Raw genomic sequence first — 16327 nt, forward strand, 5'->3', positions numbered from 1 at the left:
CTACAGGATGACGCAGCAGCAGGTCTCTGGGTAGTTGTCAGCACTGACTTTGCGCTCGTTGCCGTACACGTAGTAGACGTAGCTCTTGTCTTTCCACTTGTAGTTCACCTGAGTGATGGGGATCAGCTCGACCATCTGCCTCTGAAAGAGAGAGAGACAGAGAGAGAGAGAGAGAGAGATGGAGGGATTCATATTAAAGGAAAACTTTCAACAGCATCAGAGCGCGTCAGCTTGAGTCAGAATACTTTAGCTTAGCATTGACTGAAAGCAGGAGTGAAGGAAATGAGCACTTTTCTTAGCCACGTTTCAGATTTGTGTTAATCTTCAATCGACCAGCTTCAAACCTTTATGTCCTTTTCTTTAACAAAAATTCCAACAATTAATTCCCCTTTTTTGAGTGTTTATATAACAGCTAACTCTTCAACCACCATCAAATCAATCAAGATGGCTTTAGTTATCTTCATAGGTCACCTTATCCCTCGAGCTTCTGTAGCAGTCGATAACTTTAGTAATTGAACAGTCTATTGATTTTTCTATTGACTAACTGAGGAATCAGTTAAGTTAAATATTTTGCAGAGCAAAGCAATAAATTGCAGAGTAACACAGGCACACCGACACAGGCTGGCCACTGGGGGAGACTACACTATAGCCTATAGACTCAAAACAGAAGTCTAAAGTAAACTTTGCACATTTTCCTTGCTGCTTCAACTACAAATAATGGAATTTCAGCTCGAATCAATTATATTTAAACTAGAACTAACTGCTGATGGAACAAGGATAACAGTTTTCTTTCCCTCCACTACTGGAGAAGATGGTTCCTAATTTTTCTCTTGAGCTGTGTGTCGGCCTACCTGCTGCAGAATCCTGGAGGTTTTGCCATAGTTAGTTTGATGTTCTTTGATCAGACGCTCAGAGGCCTGAGAGACTGCTTGCGGTTTAAACCCAAGCAGTGGGTAGACCTGAGAGAAGCAAGACAGAGTTTAATTCACAATATTCACACAGCTAACCCCAGCAATGTGTTTTCTTTCTCCCCAACCTTTCCTTTACATTTATCTCAACTACACCTGTCTGAGGTGAGTTCCTGCAGTGGCTTTATGTTTAATTTATGAAGATTATTTCAACATTTTAACATTTCAAACATAGAATACAACATTCCAAACGACTGTGTGAAACTACTGAGATGTACTTTTTTTTGTATGAAATTTTGGTATTAGGATTCAAAGTGAAGCTACATTGTGTGTGTGTGTTTACCAGGTTCTGGCTGCTCTTGAACAGCTCCTTCCCTTTTACTGAGCCCAGGTTATCACTCTTCAGACCACAGCTCTGCTCCACCAGATGATCTTCCACATGGTTTTTCCTAAACACAAACACACAGATATGAACTATATTCATGCTGTATCCATCAAATATAAAATATAATACAGATATAACACACACTCTACAGGGTGGGCCATTTATATAGATAAACCGTAATAAAATGGGAATGGTTGGTAATATTAAAGTCCTGTTTGTGGCACATTAGTATATGTGAGGGGGCAAACTCCTCAAGATGGGTGGTGACCATGGTGGCCATTTAGAAGTCGGCCATCTTGGATACAACTTGTTTTTTTCCCAATAGGAAGAGGGCCATGTGACACAAACTTATTGGTAATGTCACAAAAAAAACAAAAAAACAAACAAACAATGGTGTGCTTGGTTTCAACATAACTTTATTTGTTCATGAGTTATTTACAAGTTTCTGACCACTTATAAAATGTGTTCAATGTGCTGCCCATTGTGTTGGATTGTCAATGCAACCCTCTTCAACACACTGATAGTAACACCGCAGGAGAAATGCCAGCACAGGCATCCAGTATCCGTAGTTTCAGGTGCTGCACATCTCGTATCTTCACACCAGAGACAATTGCCTTCAGATGACCCCAAAGATAAAAGTCTAAGGGGGTCAGATCGGGAGACCTTGGGGGCCATTCAACTGGCCCACGACGACCAATCCACTTTCCAGGAAACTGTTCATCTAGGAATGCTTGGACCTGGCACCCATAATGTGGTGGTGCACCATCTTGCTGGAAAAACTCAGGGAACGTGCCAGCTTCAGTGCCTAAAGAGGGAAACACATCATCATGTAGCAATTTCAAATATCCAGTGGCCTTGAGGTTTGCTACTCACTCATGGCATGAGGTTTGCATCCTCGCCTCTGTCAGTGCGCCCCAGGGCAGCTGTGGCTACAATGTAGCTTGCCATTGCCAGTGTGTGAATGGGTGAATGACTGAATGTAGTGTAAAGCGCTTTGGGGTCCTTAGGGACTGAGTAAAGCGCTATACAAATACAGGCCATTTACCATTTGCATTGATGAAGAATGGACCCACTATCGTTGTACCCCATATACCACACCAAACCATCACTTTTGTTGCTCCAACAGTCTTGGAGGGATCCATCCAATGTGGGTTAGTGTCAGACCAATAGCAGTGGTTTTGTTTGTTAACTTCACCATTCACATAAAAGTTTGCCTCATCACTGAACAAAATCTTCTGCGTGAACTGAGGGTCCTGTTCCAATTTTTGTTTTGCGCATCCTGCAAATTCTGTGTGCCAATCTGGGTCATCCTTGTTGAGATGCTGCAGTAGCTGGAGTTTGTAAGGGTGCCATTTGTGAGTAGCTAATATCCGCCGAAGGGATGTTTGACTGATGCCACTCTCCAGTGACATGCGGCGAGTGCTACGCTGTGGGCTCTTGCTGAATGAAGCTAGGACAGCCACTGATGTTTCTTCATTAGTGACAGTTTTCTTGCGTCCACATTTTGGCAAATCCAACACTGAACCAGTTTCACGAAACTTAGCAAGCAGTTTGCTGACTGTAGCATGGGAGATGGGTGGTCTCATAGGGTGTCTTGCATTGAAATCTGCTGCAATGACCCGGTTAACTGCATTCACCAGACAGCAACACAATTTCGATCCGCTCCTCACGTGTTAACCTCTTCGACATGTCAATGTCAATGTCATGGCTGTGTGCGGGCAGGCAGGGAGATAGGACCCAAAATGCAGGACTCGGAGGCAGACGTGAAATCAAAATACACAGCTTTATTGCTGGAGCAATGGAACAGAAACTAAACTGAGAATACAAAAATTAACTAGGCTGGCTGGCAGGCAGACAGACAGACAGATAACGTGAGGGTACGACGCAACAGAGAACACAGGAAAACACAGTGCTTATATACACAAGGTGGTAATCAGGGAATGGGCAACAGGAGGGAGACACAGCTGGGAGAAATAAGACTAATGAGACAGGGGAGCAGTAAAACTGAACACACTGACAACAGACTGGGACAATCAAAATAAAACAGGAAACATGAAACAAATCACAAAGACGCAGACTTGACACTAAGAGGCAGACAGAAAGAATATAACACATGGAACTCAAACAATATTAAACATGAGACACCACCGAAGAACTAATCCCCCACCAAGAATAAGACATATTTATAATCATGATCAAAGCACCAGAGAATAAGAAAATAATCCATAATGTAAAAATAAACCAAAACATAAGAAATTCAAAATGCTGGGTCGAAACGACCCAGAACCGTGACAGTCAATGGCTGTGAACAAAGAGAAACTTGTAAATAACTGATGAACGAATAAAGTTACGTTGAAACCAAGCACACCATTGTTTTTCTTGTGACATTACCAATAAGTTTGATGTGTCACATGGCCCTCTTCCTATTGAAAAAAAACAAGTTGTATCCAAGATGGCCGACTTCTAAATGGCCACCATGGTCACCACCCATCTTGAGGAGTTTGCCCCCTCACATATACTAATGTGCCACAAACAGGACTTTAATATCACCAACCATTCCCATGTTATTACAGTGTATCCATATAAATGGCCCACAATGTAGATTCCGATGAATACAACGTTACATGATTTAATACATTTTAAGCTTTAAACAATTAACAGTTTCTACTGCTTTCAATTTAAACTTGCAGCATCTAATTTTGATCTATATTGACTAGAGGGCACCAAAGCATCTGTCAAACCACCATTAATTCTCTTCCGCTTATTTCTAAAGAACTCTTATCTCAGATGAGAGGTGAAACGTCTTTTCTTTAGACTATGATGACATGGATGACCAAGAACCTTCACAATCATATCTCTTCTGCTTGTTCTTATCAGGGTTGCATCGGAGCTTGAGCCTATTCAAGCTACCATAGGTGAAGAGGCGGGGTACACCTTGGACAGACTGCTAGTCTGTCACAGGGTTAACACAGAGAGACAACCGTTCACACCCAAGGGCAATTTATAATCACCAGTTAACCTAACCCCAATCCTTGGATGTGGGAGGAGGCCCGAGTACTAGAGCAGGGCGATATGACCAAAAATATTTATCACGATATACATTTGAAAATTTGCGATAACGATATAACTGATGATATAATTGACACTAGACAAAACACTTTACAACTCCACAACTTTATTAGTGCAAAAACAAAACAAAACATCAATGTATTTTCACTTAAACAAGCAGCTGTTTTTTATATGCATTAAAGTTATTTAATATAAAAAATTAACAGTGCAAATGCAAATTCCTTGCTGACAGTTTAACCAAATGGTAAATGGCCTGTATTTGTATAGCGCTTTTACTAGTCCCGCCTAGGGACCCCAAAGCGCTTTACACACCCAGTCATCCACCCATTCACACACACACATTCACACACTGGTGGAGGCAAGCTACAGTTGTAGCCACAGCTGCCCTGGGGCAGACTGACAAAAGGCATTTCCAGTGGAAATGGGCCGACATATCCTCAGCTAACCATGCATAATATCCACAAAACTTAAAAAGAGGTTATACACACACAATACGGTAATATTATGTTGAAGCACAGTACGTATCACTCCGCGAGGCGCCTGCCTGTAGCTTAGTCATACCGAAACATTTGACAGATTTTCGAGCACCGTGTACGACATAAAATCGTTTAGAGGTCAGTAAACAAAAACAGAATTCATACATAAGACACACGGGATTATAAGGGGCACTGTCGACTTTCAGAAAAATCAAAGGATTGATTTTAAGTGTGCCGTATTTTCCAAAAAACCCGGTAATAACGACGGCCCGCTAGCACGCTCTACCAAAAATAGTGCTTTGTTGTGTATCTGACGGACTAAAGCTAACCCAGTTCCACATCACTGATGCTGCAGCATTTTTACAAACCAATTCTGGTTCATTTGTTTTATTCAACGATCCGCTTTCACCCTTCTCATTCTCCGTCACCGCCATGCTTTTTCCGCCATGTGCGTATGAAAACAAAGGCACTGCGCATGCGCGTTTTACCCATATTCTATCGCGATATTTCATTTTCTTATCGTTGCCCAACATTATACCGGTATTACCGTGAACGGTATGATATGGTCCGGCCCTACCGAGTACCCACAGAGAACATTCACACTCCCTGACCAGATGGTGGAGTTGAACTCAGGACCTTGCTAATTTCCGCTGACTTTTCAAAGCCTTCTAAAACTTCTCCATGGACTATTTTAATGCCCGAAATAATTCATGGATATCTGCCAAAAACAGCTTAAATGAATTGAAATGTATAAAAACTTTTTATATACTTCTGAAACCTCCTCCAGGACCATTTGAGTTTTCCAAATGATTCCTAAAAGACACTGAAGAACCCAATCTTCAAGGACTCTGATAAAGCCACTGAAATAAAGGAAACTGCTGTTGTACTCACCACTCCACTTTTAGCTCAATGTAAGTCAGCAGTTGACGTTTTCCTTTACAGGTTTCACATTGCTTTTTCCCCCTACCATCACACTTTGTACACCTAAACACACAGAGACACATAACTCATTATTTTTGGTTACTTACAGACATTGCAGATTTTGCTTTATTTTTTAAAAATATGGTATTTGTTTATTTTTACTTCTATTATTATTTTTAAAAAATTACTGAACTTTTACTTATTGCAGCATTTCTTTGCTTAGACATTTTTAGGGCATTTTGCATCCGTCCTTTTCTAATTAGTTACTATAATTAATCGTATATCCCCAACATATGCACAGTCATAAAACTGGTATTTTTTCTGTTTTATTTTCAGTTTGTGTGACCATTCAGTGAGTGCAGGCTGGATCGGACTTTACCCCACCATTACACACTGGGCAAGCTTTCTACAACGACACAAATAAGCAAATGTTTTAATTGTACCTTGATCAGACTTTTCATGTTTTATTATTTACTATTGAGAGTTTCCTTACTTTTCCACTTCCACTGCACTCCTTGCATTGCTCAGTACCTGCTGCATGGCACGTGTGGCATTGCTAAACACAAACACACAAAAAAAAGTTACAAATGAGCAAAAGGTAAAAAAATTTCACGTGTTCATGGTTTTAAAGCCTCAATAAACTCAGGAAAAGATGAGCTGTAGAACCATCTCATGGACAACTAAAGATCCATCAAAATTCATCTGGAAAATTCTTTAAGTATATATATCTTCAAGCTTAAAGCTCAGAACTAAACTGCAGGTAACCCAGCACTTTGACAGATAGCTTTTGTTATTCAGCCACCTTGACGGAGGACGTGATGCACCCCCTCGGGGTAACTATGCTAATACAGTTAGCTAAAAAAAAATTGATGACAGAGGTGGGGTGGGTTGTAACATATTTTAGAAGTGTTACAACATCCCCTTACATAAAGCTAAGAATAATTTATTAATTTGAATCATTTTACAGCACGCCTAGGCAGTGGTTAAGTGACACAATGCACACAATGCATTCTGGGATGACATGTAGCAGGGGGGGTGCAGCAGATTGACCCGGAAGTTATACAGAGTTCATTCCCGCCACAATGAAGGGATTTCCGGAAGTGGGGTCAGATGTTACCTTGGTTACATAGGCCTAATGTAGAGTAGATTTTTTTGAAAACTTTATACAATCAGGCAATCTGAGAACAAAGCACGATGTATAGTCCAGCAAAGTCATGCTACATGTAATTAGCGACCACTTTATTAGGTACATCTGTTCCACTATTCATTGCAGTAATCTACAAATCTAATCATCCTTTTACATTAGCAGCAACTCAAAGCACTTAGACATGTAAACATCCTCAAGACAGCCTGCTGAAACCAAGCCTCAGAATAAGGAAGAATGATGAAGGAATGTGGCATTGCTGTTGTTGTCACATAGCCTGGTGTGAATATTTCATAGGAGTGGGTTTAAAAAAAAAAAGATTTTCTGATTCAAATTGATTATAGCTTGAAAAATGCGATATTGATTCATTAAATGCTGAATCGATTTTTGAATAAATGTGTATTTTGTAAGAATCGCCAGAATCTCAGGTTAAAGCTATTTCTTTTTTTTTTTTGCCTGTCCCATTTGCCTCTTTTGCCATCAGAATTATTGTCTAAAGGCGAAGAAAGATGCCCAACGGATTTACTTTACCAAATTGACGTGCCTTGCCGTGATGGTCTATTTGATTCACCTTTTATTGTTTATTTTATTTATTTTTTATTTTCACTTGCTAGATACGGGACAGACATGAATGAGGAAAAGAAAAGGGAGAAAGGAAGAGGGGGGGGGGGGGGGAAACTGCGGAGAAGAGGGACGGGGATAAAGGGCAAAAAAACAAAAACCAACTAAATAAGCAGACAAAAAAATACATATATCAATCACCTGGATCACCTGTTGAGAAAGAAAAAGGAAAACAAGCAGAAGAAAACGAGAGCAACACAATAAACAACATCACGATGATATATGGGAATATAACAGTAAATACTAAATATTAAACATTATTGTGCAGCACGTAATATCGACAGCGCACAGTGTGCTTTGAGGTAGGAGCCAAAAAGGGTGTAGTTTGTGTGTACACCTGTGAGCATGGACTCGGTTAAAGCTATTTCAACAACCACCAAACAGCTAAAACAGCAAATGAAAACAGGTAAACAGATTCCACACAAAGATGTAAACACAAAGTGCGGCCGACACTTCAAAATCTGTGAGTTGTCGGCTCCCCACCCGACACGCCGGGGCTGAAAGCCAACATCTGACAGATTCTGAAGCTGCAGGTTTTGTCACTCTTCAACCAAAACTGAATGAACAAGCAGCAAAAGAAGATCAAAACTATGCTTCAAATGTAATAAATATCATTATTAATTCCCTCTTACTTTTGCTGTTTTGCTTCCACCACAATAAAAATCGCACTTCCTGCACAACTCTCTCTCTGTGTACTTCATGGACAGTTTTCCATTAAAATCTGTTTTGTGCATGATTCGCTTGGTTATTATGCACCAGTCTACTGTTGTGTACAGTGGTATTGGCTGTTTTGTTTTTTTTTTCAAAAAATGACCAAGAAAGCTTAATTTCTGCTGTTTAATTTCTACAGAAGAAATTAAAACTTTTTAAATTGTGCCAAATTGCAAAACTGTGTCATACAGATGATATTCAGTTGTACATCTCCTTTCAGCCCCAAGATGTTTCCAAACTACAGATTTTGCATAGGCGCATAGACTCCATTAGAGGTTGGATGGATGATAACTTTCTTCAACTTAATGAGGAGAAAACCAAAGTCCTTGTTTGTGCTCCTGATAAATTTGTGCCCAAGATTATGGAAAATTTAGGTCCTCTTGCTACATTTGGCAAATCCTCTACTACGGATCTTGGAGTAAACTTTGAGTCAGCTCTGACTTTGGATGCTCATGCTAAATCTCTGGTTTGCTCCTGTTATTATCATTTAAGAAAAAGTGTTGAGTCCATTGTGTCATGCTCAGGGTGTTCAGAATGCTGCTGCAAGGCTTCTGACCTTGTCTTCCAAGTACTCTCATGTCACAGCCCTGCTGATCCAGCTGCAGTGGCTCCCCAATAAATTCAGAGTGTGCCTTAAGAATGACTTTTACATTAGGGGCTCTGCATGAACAGGCATCGACACATATCAGAGATCTTTAATATCCATAAATTCCCAGCAGGTCCCTAAGATCATGTGATCAGGGCTTGCTGGTTGTCCATCATACGAGGCTGAAAACAAAAAGTGACAGAGCTTTTCAAACTGTTGCCCCCAGAGTCTAGAACTCTCCCACTTGCGGTTAATTTTTTATGTTTTAATTTCTCTCTGAAGTACTCTGTGATTTTATCTTGAAAAGTGCTATACAAATAAATTTTTAATTACTTTGTACTTACTTATTTTTCTATGTATAACGGTAGTTTTTCTGAAAATTCTAAAAAATTTCTTTATTAACAAAGTAAACTAAAAATAGTCTTTATTCTATTTTATAGTTTTAAAATTGGATAACAACTGAGAACAAAGCTAGCCAAGAAGCAGTAAATATGTGAATATGTGAAATATAAGAATATAACACCAGCACTGCAAATGTAACAAACATATGTTGACATCAAATGATGCGCTATTTGAAATCTAAATGAAACAATGACACATCTATTTCGTTTAAATTTTATATTTATTTTTTCCCCTAATTGTACAAATTAGTCTGTGTTTAGCCTTAGTGTCCCAGAAATCATATTTATACACAACTAAACACAACTGGTGAATGTTTTAAATGGATGTTTCGTCACTTGATGACGAAAGATCCATTTAAATATTTGCTGAGTCCTAAAATTGAAGCCACTGAACTTATCAGCACTTGTTTTAACAAAGCCCCCAAATCCCCTATGAGCAAGCACTTGGCGACAGTGGGGAGGAAAAACTCCCTTTTAAAAGGAAGAAACCTCCGACAGAACCAGGCTCAGAAAGGGGTGGCCATCTGTCGCGACCGAGTGGGGTTCAAATGTTCACTGAAAATTTAGTGTTATATAAATATGATGTCGAGACCAAATTACTAAAAGGTTCATAGCTCTCAAAACTCATCTGCAAAGGATTTCCCTAAGAGAGAGAGAAAGAGTGGTTAACAAGAACTTGAGGACATTACCTGCATATAAAAATATAAATAATTATAAATTTGCTGTTTTTTTTAACAATGTCAGAAGGAGAGAGGCACTGAGGCACCGTCTTCCGCCCCCCGGCGCACCTGCAGTGCCTCTTCCTTCTGACAGGAACTTGCCTACACAGCAAGTATGAATGATGCCTGAGTGGACAAACACAACTCAAAGTTCCTGGCTCTCTTGGCTCCTCTGCAGAGGGTTTCCCTAAGAAGGTGGACCTAGCAGGGTCACCGGGGGACGGGGAGCTGTGCCTCATGGCCCTCACTTCGTCAGAGAAACCCTCACGCAGAGTTCAGAAACTTGTGTGTTGTCCTTGTGAGCCTCCACCATTTACTGATGGGTGCAGCCTGGACTGTCTAGAGACAGACCAGACCAGCTGCACAACACAGACACTTCAAACCGCACCTGAGGACAAAAACTACAAGAACAACAGAAAAAGAAAGAAAAAGTAGCTTAGAACGATGCAGCGTTACAGGAGACGGCAGCACTGCAGAGGTGAGGACCGGCACCTGTTTGAAAGAGACAATAAACACAAACAGAGAGAGAGGAAAAAGTGGTTATTAAGAACTTGAAGACATTACCTGCATATAAAAATATAAATAATTATGAATTTGCTGTGTTTTTTTTAACAATGTCAGAAGGAGAGAGGCACTGAGGCACCGTCTTCCGCCCCCGGCGCACCTGCAGTGCCTCTTCCTTCTGACAGGAACTTGCCAACACAGCAAGTATGAATGATGCCTGAGTGGACAAACACAACTCAAAGTTCCTGGCTCTCTCGGCTGCTCTGCAGAGGGTTTCCCTAAGAAGGTGGACCTAGCAGGGTCACCGGGGGACGGGGAGCTGTGCCTCACGGCCCTCACTTCGTCAGAGAAACCCTCATGCAGATTTCAGAAACTTGTGTGTTGTCCTTGTGAGCCTCCACCATTTACTGATGGGTGCAGTCTGGACTGTCTAGAGACAGACCAGACCAGCTGCACAACACAGACACTTCAAACCGCACCTGAGGACAAAAACTACAAGAAGAAAAGAAAAAGAAAGACAAAGTAGCTTAGAACGATGCAGCGTTACAGGAGACGGCAGCACTGCAGAGGTGAGGACCGGCACCTGTTTGAAAGAGACAAGACACACAAACAGAGAGAGAGGAAAAAGTGGTTATTAAGAACTTGAGGACATTACCTGCATATAAAAATATAAATAATTATACATTTGCTGTGTTTTTTTTAACAATGTCAGAAGGAGAGAGGCACTGAGGCACCGTCTTCCGCCCCCGGCGCACCTGCAGTGCCTCTTCCTTCTGACAGGAACTTGCCTACACAGCAAGTATGAATGATGCCTGAGTGGACAAACACAACTCAAAGTTCCTGGCTCTCTCGGCTGCTCTGCAGAGGGTTTCCCTAAGAAGGTGGACCTAGCAGGGTCACCGGGGGACGGGGAGCTGTGCCTCATGGCCCTCACTTCGTCAGAGAAACCCTCATGCAGATTTCAGAAACTTGTGTGTTGTCCTTGTGAGCCTCCACCATTTACTGATGGGTGCAGCCTGGACTGTCTAGAGACAGACCAGACCAGCTGCACAACACAGACACTTCAAACCGCACCTGAGGACAAAAACTACAAGAAGAAAAGAAAAAGAAAGACAAAGTAGCTTAGAACGATGCAGCGTTACAGGAGACGGCAGCACTGCAGAGGTGAGGACCGGCACCTGTTTGAAAGAGACAAGACACACAAACAGAGAGAGAGGACAAAGTGGTTATTAAGAACTTGAGGACATTACCTGCATATAAAAATATAAATAATTATACATTTGCTGTGTTTTTTTTAACAATGTCAGAAGGAGAGAGGCACTGAGGCACCGTCTTCCGCCCCCCGGCGCACCTGCTGTGCCTCTTCCTTCTGACAGGACCTTGCCTACACAGCAAGTATGAATGATGCCTGAGTGGACAAACACAACTCAAAGTTCCTGGCTCTCTCGGCTGCTCTGCAGAGGGTTTCCCTAAGAAGGTGGACCTAGCAGGGTCACCAGGGGACGGGGAGCTGTGCCTCACGGCCCTCACTTCGTCAGAGAAACCCTCACGCAGAGTTCAGAAACTTGTGTGTTGTCCTTGTGAGCCTCCACCATTTACTGATGGGTGCAGCCTGGACTGTCTAGAGACAGACCAGACCAGCTGCACAACACAGACACTTCAAACCGCACCTGAGGACAAAAACTACAAGAACAACAGAAAAAGAAAGAAAAAGTAGCTTAGAACGATGCAGCGTTACAGGAGACGGCAGCACTGCAGAGGTGAGGACCGGCACCTGTTTGAAAGAGACAATAAACACAAACAGAGAGAGAGGAAAAAGTGGTTATTAAGAACTTGAAGACATTACCTGCATATAAAAATATAAATAATTATAAATTTGCTGTGTTTTTTTTAACAATGTCAGAAGGAGAGAGGCACTGAGGCACCGTCTTCCGCCCCCGGCGCACCTGCAGTGCCTCTTCCTTCTGACAGGAACTTGCCTACACAGCAAGTATGAATGATGCCTGAGTGGACAAACACAACTCAAAGTTCCTGGCTCTCTCGGCTGCTCTGCAGAGGGTTTCCCTAAGAAGGTGGACCTAGCAGGGTCACCGGGGGACGGGGAGCTGTGCCTCATGGCCCTCACTTCGTCAGAGAAACCCTCATGCAGATTTCAGAAACTTGTGTGTTGTCCTTGTGAGCCTCCACCATTTACTGATGGGTGCAGTCTGGACTGTCTAGAGACAGACCAGACCAGCTGCACAACACAGACAATTCAAACCGCACCTGAGGAGAAAAACTACAAGAAGAAAAGAAAAAGAAAGACAAAGTAGCTTAGAACGATGCAGCGTTACAGGAGACGGCAGCACTGCAGAGGTGAGGACCGGCACCTGTTTGAAAGAGACAAGACACACAAACAGAGAGAGAGGAAAAAGTGGTTATTAAGAACTTGAAGACATTACCTGCATATAAAAATATAAATAATTATGAATTTGCTGTGTTTTTTTTAACAATGTCAGAAGGAGAGAGGCACTGAGGCACCGTCTTCCGCCCCCGGCGCACCTGCAGTGCCTCTTCCTTCTGACAGGAACTTGCAGACACAGCAAGTATGAATGATGCCTGAGTGGACAAACACAACTCAAAGTTCCTGGCTCTCTCGGCTGCTCTGCAGAGGGTTTCCCTAAGAAGGTGGACCTAGCAGGGTCACCGAGGGACGGGGAGCTGTGCCTCACGGCCCTCACTTCGTCGGAGAAACCCTCACGCAGAGGAGTTCAGAAACTTGTGTGTTGTCCTTGTGAGCCTCCACCATTTACTGATGGGTGCAGTCTGGACTGTCCAGAGACAGACCAGACCAGCTGCACAACACAGACACTTCGAACCGCACCTGAGGACAAAAACTACAAGAACAACAGAAAAAGGAAGAAAAAGTAGCTTAGAACGATGCAGCGTTACAGGAGACGGCAGCACTGCAGAGGTGAGGACCGGCACCTGTTTGAAAGAGACAAGACACACAAACAGAGAGAGGAAAAAGTGGTTATTAAGAACTTGAGGACATTACCTGCATATAAAAATATAAATAATTATACATTTGCTGTGTTTTTTTAACAATGTCAGAAGGAGAGAGGCACTGAGGCACCGTCTTCCGCCCCCCGGCGCACCTGCTGTGCCTCTTCCTTCTGAAGGGAACTTGCCTACACAGCAAGTATGAATGATGCCTGAGTGGACAAACACAACTCAAAGTTCCTGGCTCTCTCGGCTGCTCTGCAGAGGGTTTCCCTAAGAAGGTGGACCTAGCAGGGTCACCGGGGGACGGGGAGCTGTGCCTCACGGCCCTCACTTCGTCAGAGAAACCCTCATGCAGATTTCAGAAACTTGTGTGTTGTCCTTGTGAGCCTCCACCATTTACTGATGGGTGCAGTCTGGACTGTCTAGAGACAGACCAGACCAGCTGCACAACACAGACACTTCAAACCGCACCTGAGGAGAAAAACTACAAGAAGAAAAGAAAAAGAAAGACAAAGTAGCTTAGAACGATGCAGCGTTACAGGAGATGGCAGCACTGCAGAGGTGAGGACCGGCACCTGTTTGAAAGAGACAAGACACACAAACAGAGAGAGGAAAAAGTGGTTATTAAGAACTTGAGGACATTACCTGCATATAAAAATATAAATAATTATACATTTGCTGTGTTTTTTTTAACAATGTCAGAAGGAGAGAGGCACTGAGGCACCGTCTTCCGCCCCCCGGCGCACCTGCTGTGCCTCTTCCTTCTGACAGGAACTTGCCTACACAGAAAGTATGAATGATGCCTGAGTGGACAAACACAACTCAAAGTTCCTGGCTCTCTCGGCTGCTCTGCAGAGGGTTTCCCTAAGAAGGTGGACCTAGCAGGGTCACCGGGGGACGGGGAGCTGTGCCTCACGGCCCTCACTTCGTCAGAGAAACCCTCACGCAGATTTCAGAAACTTGTGTGTTGTCCTTGTGAGCCTCCACCATTTACTGATGGGTGCAGCCTGGACTGTCTAGAGACAGACCAGACCAGCTGCACAACACAGACACTTCAAACCGCACCTGAGGAGAAAAACTACAAGAAGAAAAGAAAAAGAAAGACAAAGTAGCTTAGAACGATGCAGCGTTACAGGAGACGGCAGCACTGCAGAGGTGAGGACCGGCACCTGTTTGAAAGAGACAAGACACACAAACAGAGAGAGAGGAAAAAGTGGTTATTAAGAACTTGAGGACATTACCTGCATATAAAAATATAAATAATTATGAATTTGCTGTGTTTTTTTTAACAATGTCAGAAGGAGAGAGGCACTGAGGCACCGTCTTCCGCCCCCCGGCGCACCTGCTGTGCCTCTTCCTTCTGACAGGAACTTGCCTACACAGAAAGTATGAATGATGCCTGAGTGGACAAACACAACTCAAAGTTCCTGGCTCTCTCGGCTGCTCTGCAGAGGGTTTCTCTAAGAAGGTGGACCTAGCAGGGTCACCGGGGGACGGGGAGCTGTGCCTCACGGCCCTCACTTCGTCAGAGAAACCCTCATGCAGATTTCAGAAACTTGTGTGTTGTCCTTGTGAGCCTCCACCATTTACTGATGGGTGCAGTCTGGACTGTCTAGAGACAGACCAGACCAGCTGCACAACACAGACACTTCAAACCGCACCTGAGGAGAAAAACTACAAGAAGAAAAGAAAAAGAAAGACAAAGTAGCTTAGAACGATGCAGCGTTACAGGAGACGGCAGCACTGCAGAGGTGAGGACCGGCACCTGTTTGAAAGAGACAAGACACACAAACAGAGAGAGAGGAAAAAGTGGTTATTAAGAACTTGAAGACATTACCTGCATATAAAAATATAAATAATTATGAATTTGCTGTGTTTTTTTTAACAATGTCAGAAGGAGAGAGGCACTGAGGCACCGTCTTCCGCCCCCGGCGCACCTGCAGTGCCTCTTCCTTCTGACAGGAACTTGCCAACACAGCAAGTATGAATGATGCCTGAGTGGACAAACACAACTCAAAGTTCCTGGCTCTCTCGGCTGCTCTGCAGAGGGTTTCCCTAAGAAGGTGGACCTAGCAGGGTCACCGGGGGACGGGGAGCTGTGCCTCACGGCCCTCACTTCGTCGGAGAAACCCTCATGCAGAGTTCAGAAACTTGTGTGTTGTCCTTGTGAGCCTCCACCATTTACTGATGGGTGCAGCCTGGACTGTCTAGAGACAGACCAGACCAGCTGCACAACACAGACACTTCAAACCGCACCTGAGGACAAAAACTACAAGAAGAACAGAAAGAGGAAAGAAAAAGTAGCTTAGAACGATGCAGCGTTACAGGAGACGGCAGCACTGCAGAGGTGAGGACCGGCACCTGTTTGAAAGAGACAAGACACACAAACAGAGAGAGAGGAAAAAGTGGTTATTAAGAACTTGAGGACATTACCTGCATATAAAAATATAAATAATTATGAATTTGCTGTGTTTTTTTTAACAATGTCAGAAGGAGAGAGGCACTGAGGCACCGTCTTCGCCCCCCGGCGCACCTGCAGTGCCTCTTCCTTCTGACAGGAACTTGCCAACACAGCAAGTATGAATGATGCCTGAGTGGACAAACACAACTCAAAGTTCCTGGCTCTCTTGGCTCCTCTGCAGAGGGTTTCCCTAAGAAGGTGGACCTAGCAGGGTCACCGGGGGACGGGGAGCTGTGCCTCACGGCCCTCACTTCGTCAGAGAAACCCTCATGCAGATTTCAGAAACTTGTGTGTTGTCCTTGTGAGCCTCCACCATTTACTGATGGGTGCAGTCTGGACTGTCTAGAGACAGACCAGACCAGCTGCACAACACAGACACTTCAAACCGCACCTGAGGAGAAAAACTACAAGAAGAAAAGAAAAAGAAAGACAAAGT

The 16327-nt window shown here is 43.2% G+C and overlaps 1 protein-coding gene across 1 annotated transcript; it reads right to left on the reverse strand.

Moving 5' to 3' along the window:
- Nucleotides 1-6299, reverse strand: LOC146387495 (protein SSUH2 homolog). Its single transcript, XM_084929727.1, has 5 exons — nt 6253-6299; nt 5730-5822; nt 1252-1357; nt 852-959; nt 1-141 (listed from the first exon to the last, which is right to left on the reverse strand). Exons 1-5 carry the CDS (start codon nt 6297-6299, stop codon nt 1-3), a joined length of 495 nt encoding a protein of 164 aa, XP_084785853.1.
- Between the last annotated feature and the right edge of the window lie 10028 nt (nt 6300-16327).

The sequence above is a fragment of the Perissodus microlepis genome, chromosome 5 (assembly GCF_051167445.1).
Source record: "Perissodus microlepis isolate ML-2025 ecotype Zambia chromosome 5, ASM5116744v1, whole genome shotgun sequence".
NCBI lineage: Eukaryota > Metazoa > Chordata > Actinopteri > Cichliformes > Cichlidae > Perissodus > Perissodus microlepis.